Source organism: Meleagris gallopavo, chromosome 2, assembly GCF_000146605.3.
Source record: "Meleagris gallopavo isolate NT-WF06-2002-E0010 breed Aviagen turkey brand Nicholas breeding stock chromosome 2, Turkey_5.1, whole genome shotgun sequence".
Classification (NCBI taxonomy): Eukaryota; Metazoa; Chordata; class Aves; order Galliformes; family Phasianidae; genus Meleagris; species Meleagris gallopavo.
The window spans coordinates 13,228,533-13,244,258 of record NC_015012.2 but is presented as its reverse complement, the minus strand read 5'-3'; the positions used below and the strand labels follow the sequence as shown (position 1 = coordinate 13,244,258).

The 15,726-nt window shown below is 38.9% G+C and overlaps 1 protein-coding gene across 6 annotated transcripts in view; it reads right to left on the bottom strand.

Annotated features, from left to right (window-relative positions):
• Window positions 1-15,207, bottom strand: part of TASP1 (taspase 1) — a 57,364-nt gene extending 42,157 nt beyond the window's left edge. For 5 of the 6 annotated variants that reach the window (XM_019612617.1, XM_019612621.1, XM_019612619.1 and 2 more), the window contains exons 1-3: window positions 15,143-15,207; window positions 8,305-8,425; window positions 6,815-6,899 (exon numbers count right to left, since the gene is read on the bottom strand). In XM_019612617.1, coding sequence (XP_019468162.1) covers window positions 6,815-6,899; window positions 8,305-8,401 — 182 coding nt within the window. In that variant the 5' untranslated portion in view covers window positions 8,402-8,425; window positions 15,143-15,207. Of the gene's footprint in view, window positions 1-6,814; window positions 6,900-8,304; window positions 8,426-15,142 lie in introns of those variants that run through there. The other variant, XM_019612622.2, reaches the window with a different exon arrangement.
• Window positions 15,208-15,726: the final 519 nt, after the last annotated feature.

Genomic DNA, 15,726 nt, shown 5'->3' with positions numbered 1-15,726 from the left:
GTTTGGTCATTTTAAAACTGTACACTGTCTGCATTTCACAGAAGCGTCAGCTATAATTACAGTTGGCAACCTTATTTGGTTTCATTAAAACACTACATAGTTCTGACATTAAGCTTACTATTGAATAAAAACATGTGCTATTAAATTTGAAACAAATTACCAAATTGCATCAGCTCTTAACTGCAGCTAAAACAGCACGAAGCCATCCAGAGTCTTATAACAACTGAATAAGATTCTGAAGACTAACAACATGGGGATGAAAGAAGTGAGAATGGCAAGACATTTCTAGTGAAGTTAGAGTGAAATTAGCCAGTGCCACAGGAATATCAAGAATTACTTCGAGAGGTATGACAAGCTAAAAATAAGCTTAATTTAGATTCAGAAATGAAAGTATATATCGTGGTGTTTTATTAAGCATTTCCAAATGAGACAACTCCACTGAGTGTTTAAAATACTTGTGGAAGACAGAAACAAATTTGAGAAGTCATTCTGTAGTCAGTACTGAATATTTTACAGCAGTGAGACAGTATACACTGCTGTGACAGTGAACGGTGACAAAAGTAATAGATATGTAGCTTTTAGGAAAAAAGAAATGCCTCAATTATTTATACCATTTCCCTTTAAATAAATTAATCTGATTCCCCGAAGAATTGAATCTGGTTGGAAATCACATGTTTTCAGAAAGTTGATGAAAAACAGCAACAGCAGTAGCAACAAAATAAAGAACTACTACTTCTAACCTCTACTTCCTATCTCCCTTTTGAAACAAGAATACCACAACTGCATAATGGATACAAGAAGAAAAGACTGAGGACACACAGTAATTTCAAAACGCTTTAGATGAACACCTGATTTATGAATGCGAGACTCAAAGTTATGTAAGCTGCACACAAGTCTCTTGGGCCACATAATACTATGAATTCTTAGAACAGTGCTGTTACAGAAAATTTGTTGGCATTACTCCTGTTGCAAGTTTTCTTGATAGCACTGTATCTTTTAATATGTAGTATTTTGCAGCACTATTTTCCATCTTCCCTATGACATAACCACCATAAGAGATGTTTTCAGTCTTTGATTAAAGAAGTTAAAAAAAAAAAAAAGTTTCTCTAGATAAGAATTTGAATTGAATTGTTAAGCACACACTTCTTACTACTGTTAGCACAGCTCCAGAGGAATATTTTTCATGCTGCAAGATACTGCAGAGCAAGTTACTGGGTACTTGGAGAATGTCCCCTTTTAAATAAGGTAATTATCAAGAAACAACCTCTCACTCACATTAGCATCCAAGAGAAACATAAGTTGTAGCCAAACTGAAGTAAACAGTAGTCTCCACTGATTAAAAAAAGTTTTCCATCAACTATACACTCTCAAGAAGTGAAGAAGTGTTTCCCATCCATAAAGTAATAAAGTAATTTACACAGAGCGAAAGTGTAGGTGGAAAAAAGGAGAATCACAGAATCCTTAGAGTTGGAAGGGACCTTTAAAGCTCATCTAGTCCAACTCCCCTGCAATGAACAGGAACACCATAGCTAGGTCAGGCTGCCCAGGGCCCAATCCAGCCTCGCCTTGGAAGTCACCAGGGATGGGGCATCAACCACATCTCCAGGCAACCTGTTCCTGTGCCTCACCACCCTCACTGTAAAAGACTTCTTCCTTATATCCAACCTAAATGTACCCTCTTGAAGCTTGAAGCCATTTCCCCTTGTTCTGTCACCACAGACCATGCTGATGAGTCTGTCCCCTCCTTTCCTGTAGCTCCCCTTTAGATACTGAAAGGCCGTTCTCAGGTCACCTTAGACTCTTCTCTTCTCCAGACTGAACAGCCCCAGCTCTCTCAGCCTGTGCTCAAAGGAGAGGTGTTCCATTCCTTGGATCATTTTTGGGGCCCTCCTCTGGATGTGCTCCAGTACTACAATCAGATATTATGGGTCTAATATATGATAACTTAAATAGCACAGATCAGACACCTTTCATTTTCCTGATACCTCACAATTGCTTGTTTTATACTCAGAGATACAAAAATAATCACAAGTATTCAGAGTACAAAAAGAAGCACCCCAGAATGTTGAAGATGTACCAACATTTAAGTAACATGACTCTTATTCTGCTCACACTTGGGTCCGTAATTCCCAGATTCATTTCCCTCATACAACGTGGACACAAAATACTTTCCAGTTCTGGTCCCAAGGAATAGCTAGATTAGTGAAGCAAACACCTGCTGATATCTAACTGAGGCCTCATTTCACCACAGAAATCACCCACTCTTTTTTTTTTTTAAGATTTTATTTTAATCATTCAATTTCAGCTGTCTTGAAAATACAACATAATCACAAGAGAGTTAGAATAATAAAAAAAGCAAGACCTCAGTAGTTGTTACCAGTACCACCTGTACCCTAGCCTCCAAACTGATAGAGACATTTGGCAAGAGAATCCTATGGGACATACGGTGTGAACTCAGATCTGTCAAGCAACCAAGTATTTATAATCAGAACAAGATTAGGCAATCTTTGTATTACCCCAACAAGCAACACAAACAATTGTAACAGACACAGATGGAAGGGTCGTGAGAGGGCAGAAACCAGCGGTCATGTACTGGGGAACTACTGCAGGTCCATGGGAAATGTCCATGTACTCATGGAGAAGAGCTGCGGCAGGCAAGAATGAATGGGTAATACTCACAGCTGGCATAAAAATAAAACTGAACAGCTACCACCAAGCATGATTAGTTGAGGGAGAGGGAAAATTGAGAATAAATTCAGTGGGCTATACAGAGCAGCCAAAGCCCCACCAAGTCTCAAAAACCTCTAGGCTAGTTCAAAATACAACTTTCCAAAGGAAAAAACAAACAAACAAAAAGATGAATGGCTTTGCTGCTCTGAAAGTTGGTTCTACACAAACAAGATAAAAGTTCATTTGATACATCTGTAAGAAATATGAGTACTCTGCAGTTGTTACAAGCTCAAAACACAAAGAAGAAAAAGTCCTCCCCAGCAAGAAGGTGATGTTCAGATGTGCTTTCCAAATACAGGAAAAACAGAGCACATTAATTGAAAACAGAAAATTACTCTAAAAATGGCCCCTCTAGGCAAGTTTTCACAAGAACATGGTTATCCTGATGCCTGTTTGATGTAAAGAGCAGCCCTTAATATGGGCTGTATGGAGATGAGCTACACTGAGCTGAATAGAAGCAACAGTAGAAGGCTAGGTTCACTAAAGATGACCACGGTGATCCTAAACGTAACAAACTCATTTTGTAATGTTTATTATAAAATGCAGCTATCACTCTGAAATTACTCTTACATAGAAGAAACTGTTCTGCTGAAATACAGATCAAAGTTGGTACAAGTCTTCAACCCTGGCACTTTCTTGACTATGCTCCTCCCTGCAAGTTACTCAACACACATATCCCATCTGTGGCACTACATGTGACAAGAATAAAATGATTGCAAAATGCTGCAATAACCAAAGGAGGAGAACATACAAACATGGGATTCTTCCTCATAAAGATTAATACTGAAACAGGGACACTAACATGAACTTTTAAATCAATAGTATCAAGGAGTTCTAAAAAAGTAAGGAGATGATTAGGTCTATTTGTACCATTTTGCAATTCTTACATACCTAAAGTTATGAGCAAGCAGTTCTAAATAAGCTTTTCTGCTTTTAAGAAACATATGTAATAGAAAAAAAACTTCAAAATTGTTACTAGAAAGCAACTAATCCATTTTTCTGGGACCAAAGATCACTCCCAATGATACACCCAATATGTAACTAACCAACTGTAATTGTGTTCTCTTTTCTAAGTCATACAATGATCAAGAATGTCTTACAGGATAACACGTAACACTGAAGAGTTTGGTATTTTCTATTCTTTCATACAGAGGTAGAGAACGTTCTGACAACATCAGTCTGAATAAACTGTGAGAGAAGCTCCAAGGACTTTAGAACAGCTTTAACAAATGCATGCATACATGCGGGAATTCTCTATTTTTGAATTTTAATTTGCACAGTAGGACTGTGTTTTAAACCAGAAGAGGAGATACTGTTCCAGATAACCCACGCTACAGAGCAATTCACAGTAAACTGCATACATATAGCAATCAGAACACCTGATCACTCCTTCCCAATAAACCTATCATCTCAGAATAAACTAGTCCACACTCATTAAAATTACTGAAAATCAGAAAAGTACCATTTTGAATTGTCCCTATACAAATGGGTGCTGAATGGTGGTAACCAGGCCACACCAACTGCCTCCAGCTGTTCTTTTGCAGACAAGACTCTCCATAATGCCACTGTCACTAATCTCACGGCCAGTGAATTTCTCTCACGTGGTCCCGTGCCAAACTGGTGAGAAAACATTAAGCTAAGTTAGCTGGTGCTACAGAAGCTGTCTGTAGCAACAGGTTTAATTAGCAAGACAGATTCTTAGGCTTTGCAGTTTCTTTAAGACTCCCCACCATAGTATTTGCCCGTGAGAAAAAAAGATGAAACTTTCACATCTTTACAAATAAAAATCAGTTATTAAAATCCTAACTCTTGGGAGGAATGACAATAATACAGCTGTTTCTTGCTACTTGATGACATATTTTTTCAGCTTGCGCAGCAATGTATTTCACTCCCAGATCAAAAATATGTTACAACAAACCCTGCCAAAAAGGCAAGGCATGAAATTGTCAACAATCATCACCTACAATGAACATAAGATCCATTCCAAACTTGCGATGCCCTGAACACGCAGGAGCATCTATTAAAGCATTACAGTGCTACAGATTGTTACCAAGCTAGCTACCTTTTTTTCTATTAAGACATAACATATTCCAAATTCAAAATAGAAAAGAAATGAAAATACATAAGGGTAAATAAGGCCCAAAACGTTGGTTCTGAAGTCAACAGTTCACTTCACATTTAGACACTTCATAAGACAGAAGAGTTAAAGATCTGTTAGCCAAGACAGTGTTCAAACAGCGTTTGAAAGATTTTGTCTTGTCCTTTGAGATGAGAGGATACAGTTTTCCATTCAGTTATTTTTAAAAAAATAGCTACAAACATAAATTAGGTCATGAAGTTACAGAAAACACGCTAAAATAGGACACAGTTATCCTAGGTTCTCTTCCCTGCCACAATTACAGAAAATATTGTGATGGTACAGACAAAAGTAAAACACAAATGCATGCTCCTAGTTCTGGAACACGAAAGAAAGGAAAGGAAAGGAAGGGAAGGGGAAAGAAGGGAAGTAGGGAAGGGAGAGAAAGGAGAGAAGGAAGGAAAGGGAGGGAAGGGAAGCAAACAGAACTAAAACCACAACAATCTCCTTTGACACCCTCTTTAACGTAACTGGATAAGCCCTTGCTTTTTCCAAATATCTGAAGAAATAAGCTACTGACAGCAACTAATATTTAAGTTCATACTGCTTGGTAAACTTCTCTGACAAAGAAGTTCTCACTAATTACGATTCCTCTTCCTTTAATAAAGAAAACAAAAATGCAAAATCTGCTTGTTGGTGTGTTGGTTTTGGGGTGCTTTTTTTTCAGTCTATGACCTACCTTTGCAGTATTATGGGCACTGCAAAAGTTCTTTTCCTCAGTGTTTAAACTGGAATACCAGACTATTCAGATACAGACTATTGGGACTCTTCTACAGGAAGAATTATGAACAGTAAAATTTCTAAATCAAATATACATATTTCAAACAACGTAAGTGCTGATTTAATATATCTGCAAATACTGCAATCTCTCAGCAAACAGTAGCAAATTTCCCCAACAGGTATAACTGATATAACTGCGTAAGTTCAAGCCCCCTACTGGTTGATTTGAACTGCTAACAAAAATGAGATGCTTCCAAGATTAGTCAGTTCCAACACAGTTCTTGGACACTTTCCAAAAATGATACAACAGTATTTAAAGTTCTTATGCAGTTAAAAGTTTCCTCTTTCATACTGGAATTACATCAGTCTCAATAAAGCACGTGTTCAGTGTTGTCATAAATACTAATAAGTTTATGTTTAAAATAAATTCTAACTAAACACTGCATATTTCCACAATTTAGTTACAAAATAAAAGCACAAAGTCAGTTAAGTCTACGTATTTTTTAAAGTTGTCCTTTTTTTTAAAAAAAAAGACAAAAGCAAAGGCTGTAGAATTTCATTTTAATTTTGCTGTACTTAGAAATTTTTCAAAATGATATAGCAAAAACTTAAGAATTCACACAGAATCACAGAATTGCAGGGTTGGAAGGGACCTCAAGAGATCATCAAGTCCAACCCAGCTGCTAAAGCAGGTACCCTCCAATAGGTCGCACAGGAGGCATCCAGCCATGTCTTGAATGTCTCCATAGAAGGAGGCTCCACAACCTCTCTGGGCAACCCGTTCCAGTGCTCTGCCACCCTTATTACAAAGAAGTTCTTCTGCATGTTTGTATGGAACTAACTTCCCATGTTCAAGTTTTAGGTCACTGCTCCTTGTCCTATTGCCATATACCACCAAGAAGAGCCTGGCCTCATTCACCTGTGTCCTACCTCCCTTTAGAGATTCATAAACATTAATCATTAATTCAGTATGATATAACTTTAGAAACAGTCACCTTGACACAAAACCCCCACAATGTGATATCTCTATCTATCCACAACAATTCTACTCACAGTTTCATTGAGGGCACACTAAGTTTCAAGATCTGAGAAGAAAACATTGCTTCTTTTTAAAAGGATGTAAATGTAAAACAGCACAAGCCTCCGTTGGATAAGACAAAGCCTTCAAATATTGCATGCAGTACAGATATAAGACTAAAGTAAAGTCAAGCAGAACAAAGCAATTACCAAGGTGGAATTCTGCCAGCAGAGAGTTTTCCTTTCTGCCCTTCACACAACAATCTATTTGCAACTGAAACTGGATTCTTGATTCCTGAAAAGAAAAATCAGCAAAAAACGGGAACAAACCATTAAAATATTTTCCACGTAGGACTGTGGGGTTCATTTTGGCAATGGAAGTCAGCTTCCTTTCATTTCCAGCGCTTCAGTAATTCAGTAAGAGACACATTGTGATACTATTTTTCAGCTTAATAACATTAAATCAGTTGTTCCTTCTCGTGGCCTATCAGTGGTAACAAGACTTTCTAATCAACATTTGGTTTTGTTTTTTAAAGAAAGAAGGGTATTGAAATATTAGGAGTGACTCCCTACCACAGAAATCTCAGAATTAAAGCAGTGGTGTTCTACAGACCAAAGATGTTTTATGAGTATTAATTTTTCAAGATGGAAAAAGCTTTGTTTGGATCTATCTGGCCAGAACAGGGATTATAGGATTCAGGCTTAGTTTTTTCTCACTCCCTCATTTCCTCCTTCTCCGTGGTTGGAAGGATACATTTTGTAACAAGTAAGCCTTGAAACACTTAATTTTACTATTTATTTTAGATCTATATCTACATGAGGAAGTTATTAACACAGTTTAGAATTATCCTAGGATAAAGAACAAAGGTTGAAACGTTTTCAGAAAAGCTATTCAATAGTATTCCAGAGTAACAGTTAAGGCTCTCAAATGTACTTATGACAAAAGTTCAATGATCCCTGCTTGGGGCTGACTGTTTTCAACTGAAAGGTAAAGCTAGGCAAAAGAAAAAAAATGAAAGGCACATTAGTTCTCAGATTAAATAAGTGCTATATGCATATTCATGTAGCCTCGTAATAGTTTCACAAATTAGAAATCCAAATGTTATTGATCACAGGAGAGGATTTTAATGAAAAAACTATATTACAGGGGAATTTCACGTCGGGGCAAACAGCTTGACAGATCAGTAGCTGAAAGAATAGACAAGAAGCCCCAGTTTAGAGGCTGTGTCCCCTTCTAACACTGCAAAGGAAACCTTAGTTCCTCAGTATTTCAATTTGACCAATTAAGCTAAGAGGTTCTATGACTGAATTACAAAACAGTAAGTTCTTCAAGGAGCCAGATAATAAAAACAAATACTGTCATTTTAACGCTTGTATTTTATATATATATATTTGCATTTTACTATAAGGTTACAATTCTCCAAAGACCTCTGAGAAAACACACTCCCTCTGAGTGAATGAATACTTTATCACACAATCATTCTGCAAAGGACTATCAGTGAACTAAGACAATGCACCGCATCACAAAGCAGTATTTCAGGAAGTGAGAATGCCTCCCTCTCCCTTTTGTTTGTTTATAAAGGGAAGAATTCATTAAATGGGGCTGGAATGGCATTCCCTCCAAAAACTTCACAAAAAAGAACAAAATTGGTCTTTGCACTTAGATCAGTAGTTAGCTTTATAACACATAGTTAACATACCACTCAGTGCTCCAACTGCTCCAAAATTCAAAGACTTTCCATCCATTATGCTGGCATCGCATTCTATCTCACCCAGAAGGTTTAAGTTAGAACCCATTCCTGCATTTGTAAAAGGAGAATCCTGAAAATAAAAACAAAGCACCGTGAGGCCACAATCAGATCAAACAATATCAAAACTTCTGCATAAGTAATATGACGACAGTGATGTGTTACAGTGTACATTCTTGCTGCAGTACTTTAAATACGCCACAGCAACATCAGAAAAGAGCAATTTGCTATGTTTATTTTAAATTATTATGATGGAAACCTTATACGCTCTTCTGTGTGATACATCTCAAGAGTAATAACATGCTAATATAAATCATAATCACACAACGATTTCAGATAATCACTTATTTGTAAGCAAAAGCCTTACAATATGAGCAAATATCTTTTCCACAGAGACCACTGTTTACCTCTGACACTTTCAAGTATGACACAGGAGCAAACAGAACTGTATGTTTTATTAAAATCATAAGCCTATGATTACAGTCTTGCACACAGAATCACAGAATCACCAAGAAAATCACCTGGAAAAGACCTTCAAGATCATCCAGTCCAACCATCCACCTATCACCAATAGTACTCACTAAACCACATCCCTCAACACAAAATCCAAACATTCCTTGAACTCCATCACCTTCCTGGGCAGCCCATTCCAGTGCCTGACCACTCTTTCAGAAAAGTAGTATTTCCTAACATCCAGCCTAAATCTCCCCTGGTGCAGCTTGAAGCCATTTCCTCTCGTCCTATCACCAGTTACACAAGAAAAGAGGCTGACCCCCAGCTCACTACGACCTCCCTTCAGGTAGTTACAGAGAGCAATAATGTCTCCCCTGCGCCTCCTCTTCTCCAGACTGAACCATCCCAGCTCCTTCAGCCGCTCCTCATAAGGCCTGTGCTCCAGGCCGCTCACCAGCTTTGTCACCCTTGTTTGAACCCGCTCCAGGGCCTCGGTGTCTTTGTTGCAGCGAAGGGAAATGAGATGAGAAACCAGCACCATTAACAAGTGCAAAATTCTATTTGAATACTAACACAAGCACTGTCATTACCACAGTATGAAGGTTTTTCAAACAACAAATCATACATCACATAAAGTACAAGCAACTTTTAATAAGTTCCTAGTTAAAAACTAAGCCACCTTTTATTAGCTCTGCCTGTCGTTCTTACTGACTCAAATAAGAAGTGCTGATGTTGGATTTAACTTTACACCTTCGTGCAGACACGTGCTGCCCACGTGCCAAGATGCCGACCGTGGAAAGGGGCAGACCACAAAGCAGCAGCTGGTTTAGCCGACTGCTAACTCCAGATTACAGCAGTTACACCATCACTTAGGTAAGTCACTTACATCACTGTAAGCTTAGTAAGGAGACAATACAAAGCTTCAAGACATGGGACAAGAAATTCATTTTCAAACGTTAGCTCATCTTATAAAAACTCGGAAGCGCTACTGAGGATGTCGTTTTCAACTCAGAACCTTTCTTACTTCAAGATGTATTTTAAAATGTTCTGGCAGCAATACAGGCGTACTAAAGCTGTGGTCAAATGTGGAAATGTTGAAAAAGTTGCTCAACATGAATAATCCAGAATTACATCTAGACAAATAGTTAAACTGCTCTGTTTTTGACATGCATTAAAGAGCATCCCATCCATCTTTCATACGGTTTTGGTCAAGGTTTATTTGCAACTTTTAAAAGCATTTCAAAGCCTACTGGCATTTCTTTCTACACACTGTAATTATAAAATTTTTTCTTCTGTGGGAATTCAGTAACAAGAAGTAACAGCCTACTAGGGTGAGTCAGGCCTCTTTTAATCAAACCAGTTAAAATGTTTTTCAAGAACATTTTTGTCATAATCTACCATTAGTCACTCTGCTGCAAAATATCAAATAGCAAAGTATTTAACTAGAATTAACAACTTCCAGTTCAATATTCATTTAAAGTTCATCTATGGTGACTGCCTTACTACAACAATGCTGCTGGCCTTGTGCTTTCAGCTTCAAATACACTTGGGATTAAGATTCCATATTCCGAAATCTTATTTACTCTAAAATTAATATTTAAAAAAAAAAATAAATGAGAGACAAATTATTTCATTGCAAAATTTTGCTTTCCATTCCTTTGACTGAGACATAACAAAAAATGCAAATAGAGCAACTTTATGAGCAAGGATATCCAAACTCAAAATGTGATAACCACTTTCCATAATCACACTGATTCCCAATTTAAATGATACTCAAAGAATGTTCCACAGAAGCCAGACGGAAGAGCCAAGAAATAAACACACAGTATGAATAAATTTAGGCTGCACTAAGAGAAAGTTTAAAATTTTCATCTACAACAAGCTTTGTTCTTGCTTCCAACACCTGAACATTACAATCTCTCAAGTGCTCCACAAAGAAAAGCTTGAAACTGCACATTGTTCCTCTAGCCAGCTGTAAATTCAATCAGCATGTGGTTCTGTTGTAAACTGCAGCTTTTAAAAGAAAAGAAATATCTGCCCAAATCCCTTTATGTTTCAAGAGGAATTCAGACTTCATATGGTGGCAGATAGCAAAAGCATAAAAACAAACGGTTCTGGGATCACGAATACAGCTCTGAGATCAAGCATACAGTGTAAATGATGAGTCTTATGAAGCACCTTGTCCAGAACTATTTGATTACCAAAAGTTGAAAGAAGGCACAAGTTCATTTATTTCTCTACAATGACAGAGTTCACAAACTGGAAAACATAACTGCCTTTATTCAACTTATGAAATACAGCTGATGCTCATGCAAACCAGCACCGTTATTTTAACAGTGTTCTGGGTCAGGCATTCAAGTTGTTTTGCACAAGTAACCTACCTTTTCTCTAACAACTACTAGCATTAATTATACCTTCATCTATTCCCTATTTCACTTGAGATTCATAAAGTCCAACAAAGAAAGGCTGCTCACTCTACATTCGGAGCCTGCGAAAATAAAACAAAAAACAGACAGCATACCACAAGTAAACTGTCAGCTTGCTCATAAAAGATCAAGAGCAAGTCTTGCGCCTTTCTAAGTCTTTGAAGTGATGCCTCTTGGATTAGATGAAATTCTGTGTAATAGGAGTTGTGTAATTGAGCAGAACTGAGGGGAAAAAAAATCATCTTTTGCAGCACTTCCATGAAAAGATGCATGTGTCTTTCAAAGACTTCAGAGTTTGGGAATATAGCATTAAAAATTCTAACAAAATGTAAAAGTGATTAAACATTTCAGATAAATTCATTGTACTGTGTTCTACATCAACCAAATGCTACCTAAGACAATTATAAAAACAGACAGTAGAATGATGGCAGGCATCACCAGGACAGCAGGCAAGACTGAAAAGGAGAAAAAGTTTGCTCATCAGATTAATTCTCTAAATATGCTTTAATTTCATCTTACAGCCATAACGTCTTACAGATGTCACTTCAGAATATTTAAATCTACTACTGCAAAAGAAGATTCTCTTGGGGGATAGCAAAACCAGAAAATAATTTACCCTAGACACAACTGAAAGGAGATGTACAGCTGTTCAGCCTAGTTTCTTAAAATGTGTTTTCTTTTATGTAGCTCAGGAATATGATAAAAACTATATCACAAAAGAGAAAATGTTTTCCACAGAGGTGGGAGCTGCATCACAAAAGAATCTTGTGGAACAAGAGCAGATTCTGTTAGCTTATTCATGTACGTGATTTATAAGATTTATTTTCATGAGCAAGTCGAAAGCCTATGGGTGACATTTAAAGACTGAGGCAGCAAAGGGAGCCCTGTGATCGGTGCCTGCTACAGGCCACCCAATCAAGTGGAGCCTGTCAGTGAAGCCTTATACCTCCAGATACAGAAGGCGTTGCAATTGCAAGCACTCATCCAGCTGGGGACTTAATCACCCTGACATCTGCTAGAAAAGTAGCATGGTGAGCTATAAGCAATCCAAAAGGCTCCTGAAATGCATTGAGGATAACTTCCTGAGTCAAGTAATAGAAGGTCTCACCAGCGGGGATGCAGTACTGGACCTGCTGCTCACCGATGCAAGCGCACTGACTCGTAGATCAGGACCGGAGGCTGGTAGTGACCATGCTACAATTAAGTTCATGCTCCAGAGGGATGTGAGACAGGCAAAGAGTAAAATTAGGATGCTAAATTCTAGCAAACCTCACTTCCAGCTCTTCAGAAAGTGGGTCAACAAAACACCCTGGGAAACTGTCCTCATGGGCAAAGGTGTGTAGGAAAGCTGGCAGATTTTTAAGGAAGTTTTCCTCAGTGCGCAGGAGCTCTCCATCCCCAGGTGCAGCAAGTCAGGAAAGGAAGGCAAGAGATTGGCATGGCTGAACCAGGACCTGCTGATCAAACTGGTGAGCAAGAAGAAAATGCACAGGCAGTGGAAAAAGGGGCAGTAGGAAGAGTTCAAAAAAGCTGCTGGGCTGCTGTCCTGCGTAGGGACCAGGTCAGGAAAGTCAAGGCTTGAACTAAGCTTGGCAAGGGATGCCAAGAAGAACAAGAAAGGTTTCTACAGGTACTTCACCCAGAAAAGGAAAGTCTAGTGAGGACATACTCCCCCTAGTGAGTGATGAAGGTAGGCTGGTAACAACAGACAAGAAGACTGAGATACTTAAAAACCTTTCTTCTCAGTCATCTCTGATAACTTCTCGTCACACAGTCCTCAAATGTTTGGTAGGAGGGGACTGGGGAAGCAATGTTCCTCCCAGTTTAAGAGAAAATTAGGTTTGTGACCACTTGAGGAAACTGAACATCCACAAATCCATGGGTCCTGAGGAGATGCATCCCAGAGTGCTGAGGGAATTAGCTGATGTAGTTGCCAACCCACTCCCAATGATACTTGAAAAGTCATGGCAATCAGGTGAAGCCCCTGGTGACTGGAAAAAAGGCAACATCACATCCATTATTAAGAAGAGTAATAAGGATGACCCTGGGAACTACCATCCTATCTGTCTCGTCTCTTGTGCCAGAAAAGATCGTGGAAGCTATGCTAAGGCACACGGAAGATACAGAGAGACAGGAGAACCAGCATGGTTTCACCAAGGCCAAATCCTGCTTGACCAACCTAATGGCTTTTGATGATGGTGTCACTGCACCAATGGACAAGGGAAGAGCCACTGATGTCATCTACTGGAGTTTAGTAAGGCCCTTGACACGATACCCCACAACATCCTTTTCTCTAGACTGGGAAGATATGGATTTGATAGGTGGTTTGTTCAATGAATGAAGAACTGGCTGCAGGATCAAGTCAATAGAGTGGTGGACAATGGCTCAATGTCTAGATGGAGATTGGTGACAAATGGTGCCCCACAGGGGAACAATACTCTTTAGCATCTTCATCAGTGACACTGACAGTGGGGTCAAATGCACCCTCAGCAAGTTGGTTGATGACACCAAGCTGTAGGGTGCGGTGAACACACCAGATGGACAGGACACCATCCAGGGGACCTAGAGAGGCTCAAATAGAAGGCCCAGGAGAACCTCATGAAGTTCAACAAATCCAAATGCAAAATCTTGCACCTGGTCAAGGCAATCCTCACTACCAATACCAGCTGGAGGATGAAAGGATTGAGTGCAGCCCTGCCAATAAAGACCTGGGGGTACTGACAAGCTGGACATGAGCCAGCAATGTGCCCTCACATACCAGAAAGCCAACTGTACCCTAGGCTGCATCAAAAGAAGCATGGCCAGTAGGCTGAGGGAGGTGATCCTGTCCCTCTACTCTGGTGAGGATTCACCTGGATTACTGCATCCAGATGTGCAGTCCTCAGCACAAGAGAGACATGGACCTGTAGAAGCACGTCCAGAGAAGGGCCACAAAAATGATCCAAGGAATGGAACACCCCTCCTATGAGCACAGGCTGAGAGAGCTGGGGCTGTTCAGCCTGGAGAAGAGAAGGGTCTAAGGTGACCTGAGAACGGCCTTTCAAGTATCTAAGGGGGAGCTACATGAAAGGAGGGGACAGACTCATCAGCATGGTCTGTGGTGACAGAACAAGGGGAAATGGCTTCAAGCTTCAAGAGGGTACATTTAGGTTGGATATAAGAAAAAGGTCTTTTACAGTGAGAGTGGTGAGGCACAGGAACAGGTTGCCTGGAGATGTGGTTGATGCCCCATCCCTGGTGACTTCCAAGGCGAGGCTGGATTGGGCCCTGGGCAGCCTGGCCTAGCTATGGTGACCCTGTTCACTGCAGGACTAGATGACATTTAAAGGTTCCCTCCAACGCTAAGGATTCTATGATTCTGTGTTTCTATAATGATAGATATAGACAGAGATATATTTTTCTCTCATCTATATCTACTTTAATGTTTAAGATAGCACATGAAAGCATATTTGAACAGTTCAGTGCAGACCACAATTACTGTTTAAAGCCAAGAAGCTTGCCAAGTTAAAAGTATGACTGAAGTTTTGGCACCTAGTCAGCACGCCTACCACATATTAAAGCACATACTGCTTGCCTTAAGCTAACCCTATCAAGTACATTAATTAACACTTTCCAAACATGTGTAAGCAAATCCACTGCTAATCTTCTGAGAATATGCCGATAAATTTCAACACCACATTTTTACTGCACAATGTTTACCTTGCCTTCCTTCTTTACTAGTAAAGTTGGAGAGGAAAAATGACTGCTAACAGTAGAAAAGGAATTGCTTTTTCAGTCATTACTGCCATGTGAGATTAGCGGACCTGGAACAAGCATGTTACTAAACTTCCTCATTTACATCTCAGAAATTCTTCTAGCTTTACTCCTATTTTCCTTCATAGGGATCCTTTACTAAAGTCAGAAGCTCGTACCTCCAGTTCTATAAGTGCTGCAGTCACTGCATCTGTTGCAAGAGCACCAGCCTGTAGCTTTTCGATTGCCTGTAAAATAGAATTTTCAGTTGATTATTAGGAAATTCTAATATTATGCAGCTAAGTCCTATGTTTTCCTAGATCTGTTGAAAGAGAATATTCATTAAATTAGGATTAAATCTAAGAGGACATAAAAACAAGCTGGCATGTTCCACATGAGGGTAGATCTGATGCAGTTTAAAAAAATCAGATATTCCAACACTGCATTTAGTAACAGATTTTTGCATGATCAAATTTGTAGCAAAATAAGTTCTTATACCTGGCATCCTCAAACATAATGATTCAGTCAAGGAGTTTCTAATTTTCCTTCCAAGATTCAACAACAGTCTCTAATAGTATATATGGCAGCTGTCAAGAAATTGAACATAATCAACCTCATCCAGAAGCCAACGCTCAAAACAAATCATATAAGATAGTATTATCTCCAGATTTTATATGTGTGTCCACATTCAAACACACACACACACACAAAGAATTCTAGAGCCTATTTTTTATATTATAGTATATAGTGGATATATTATACT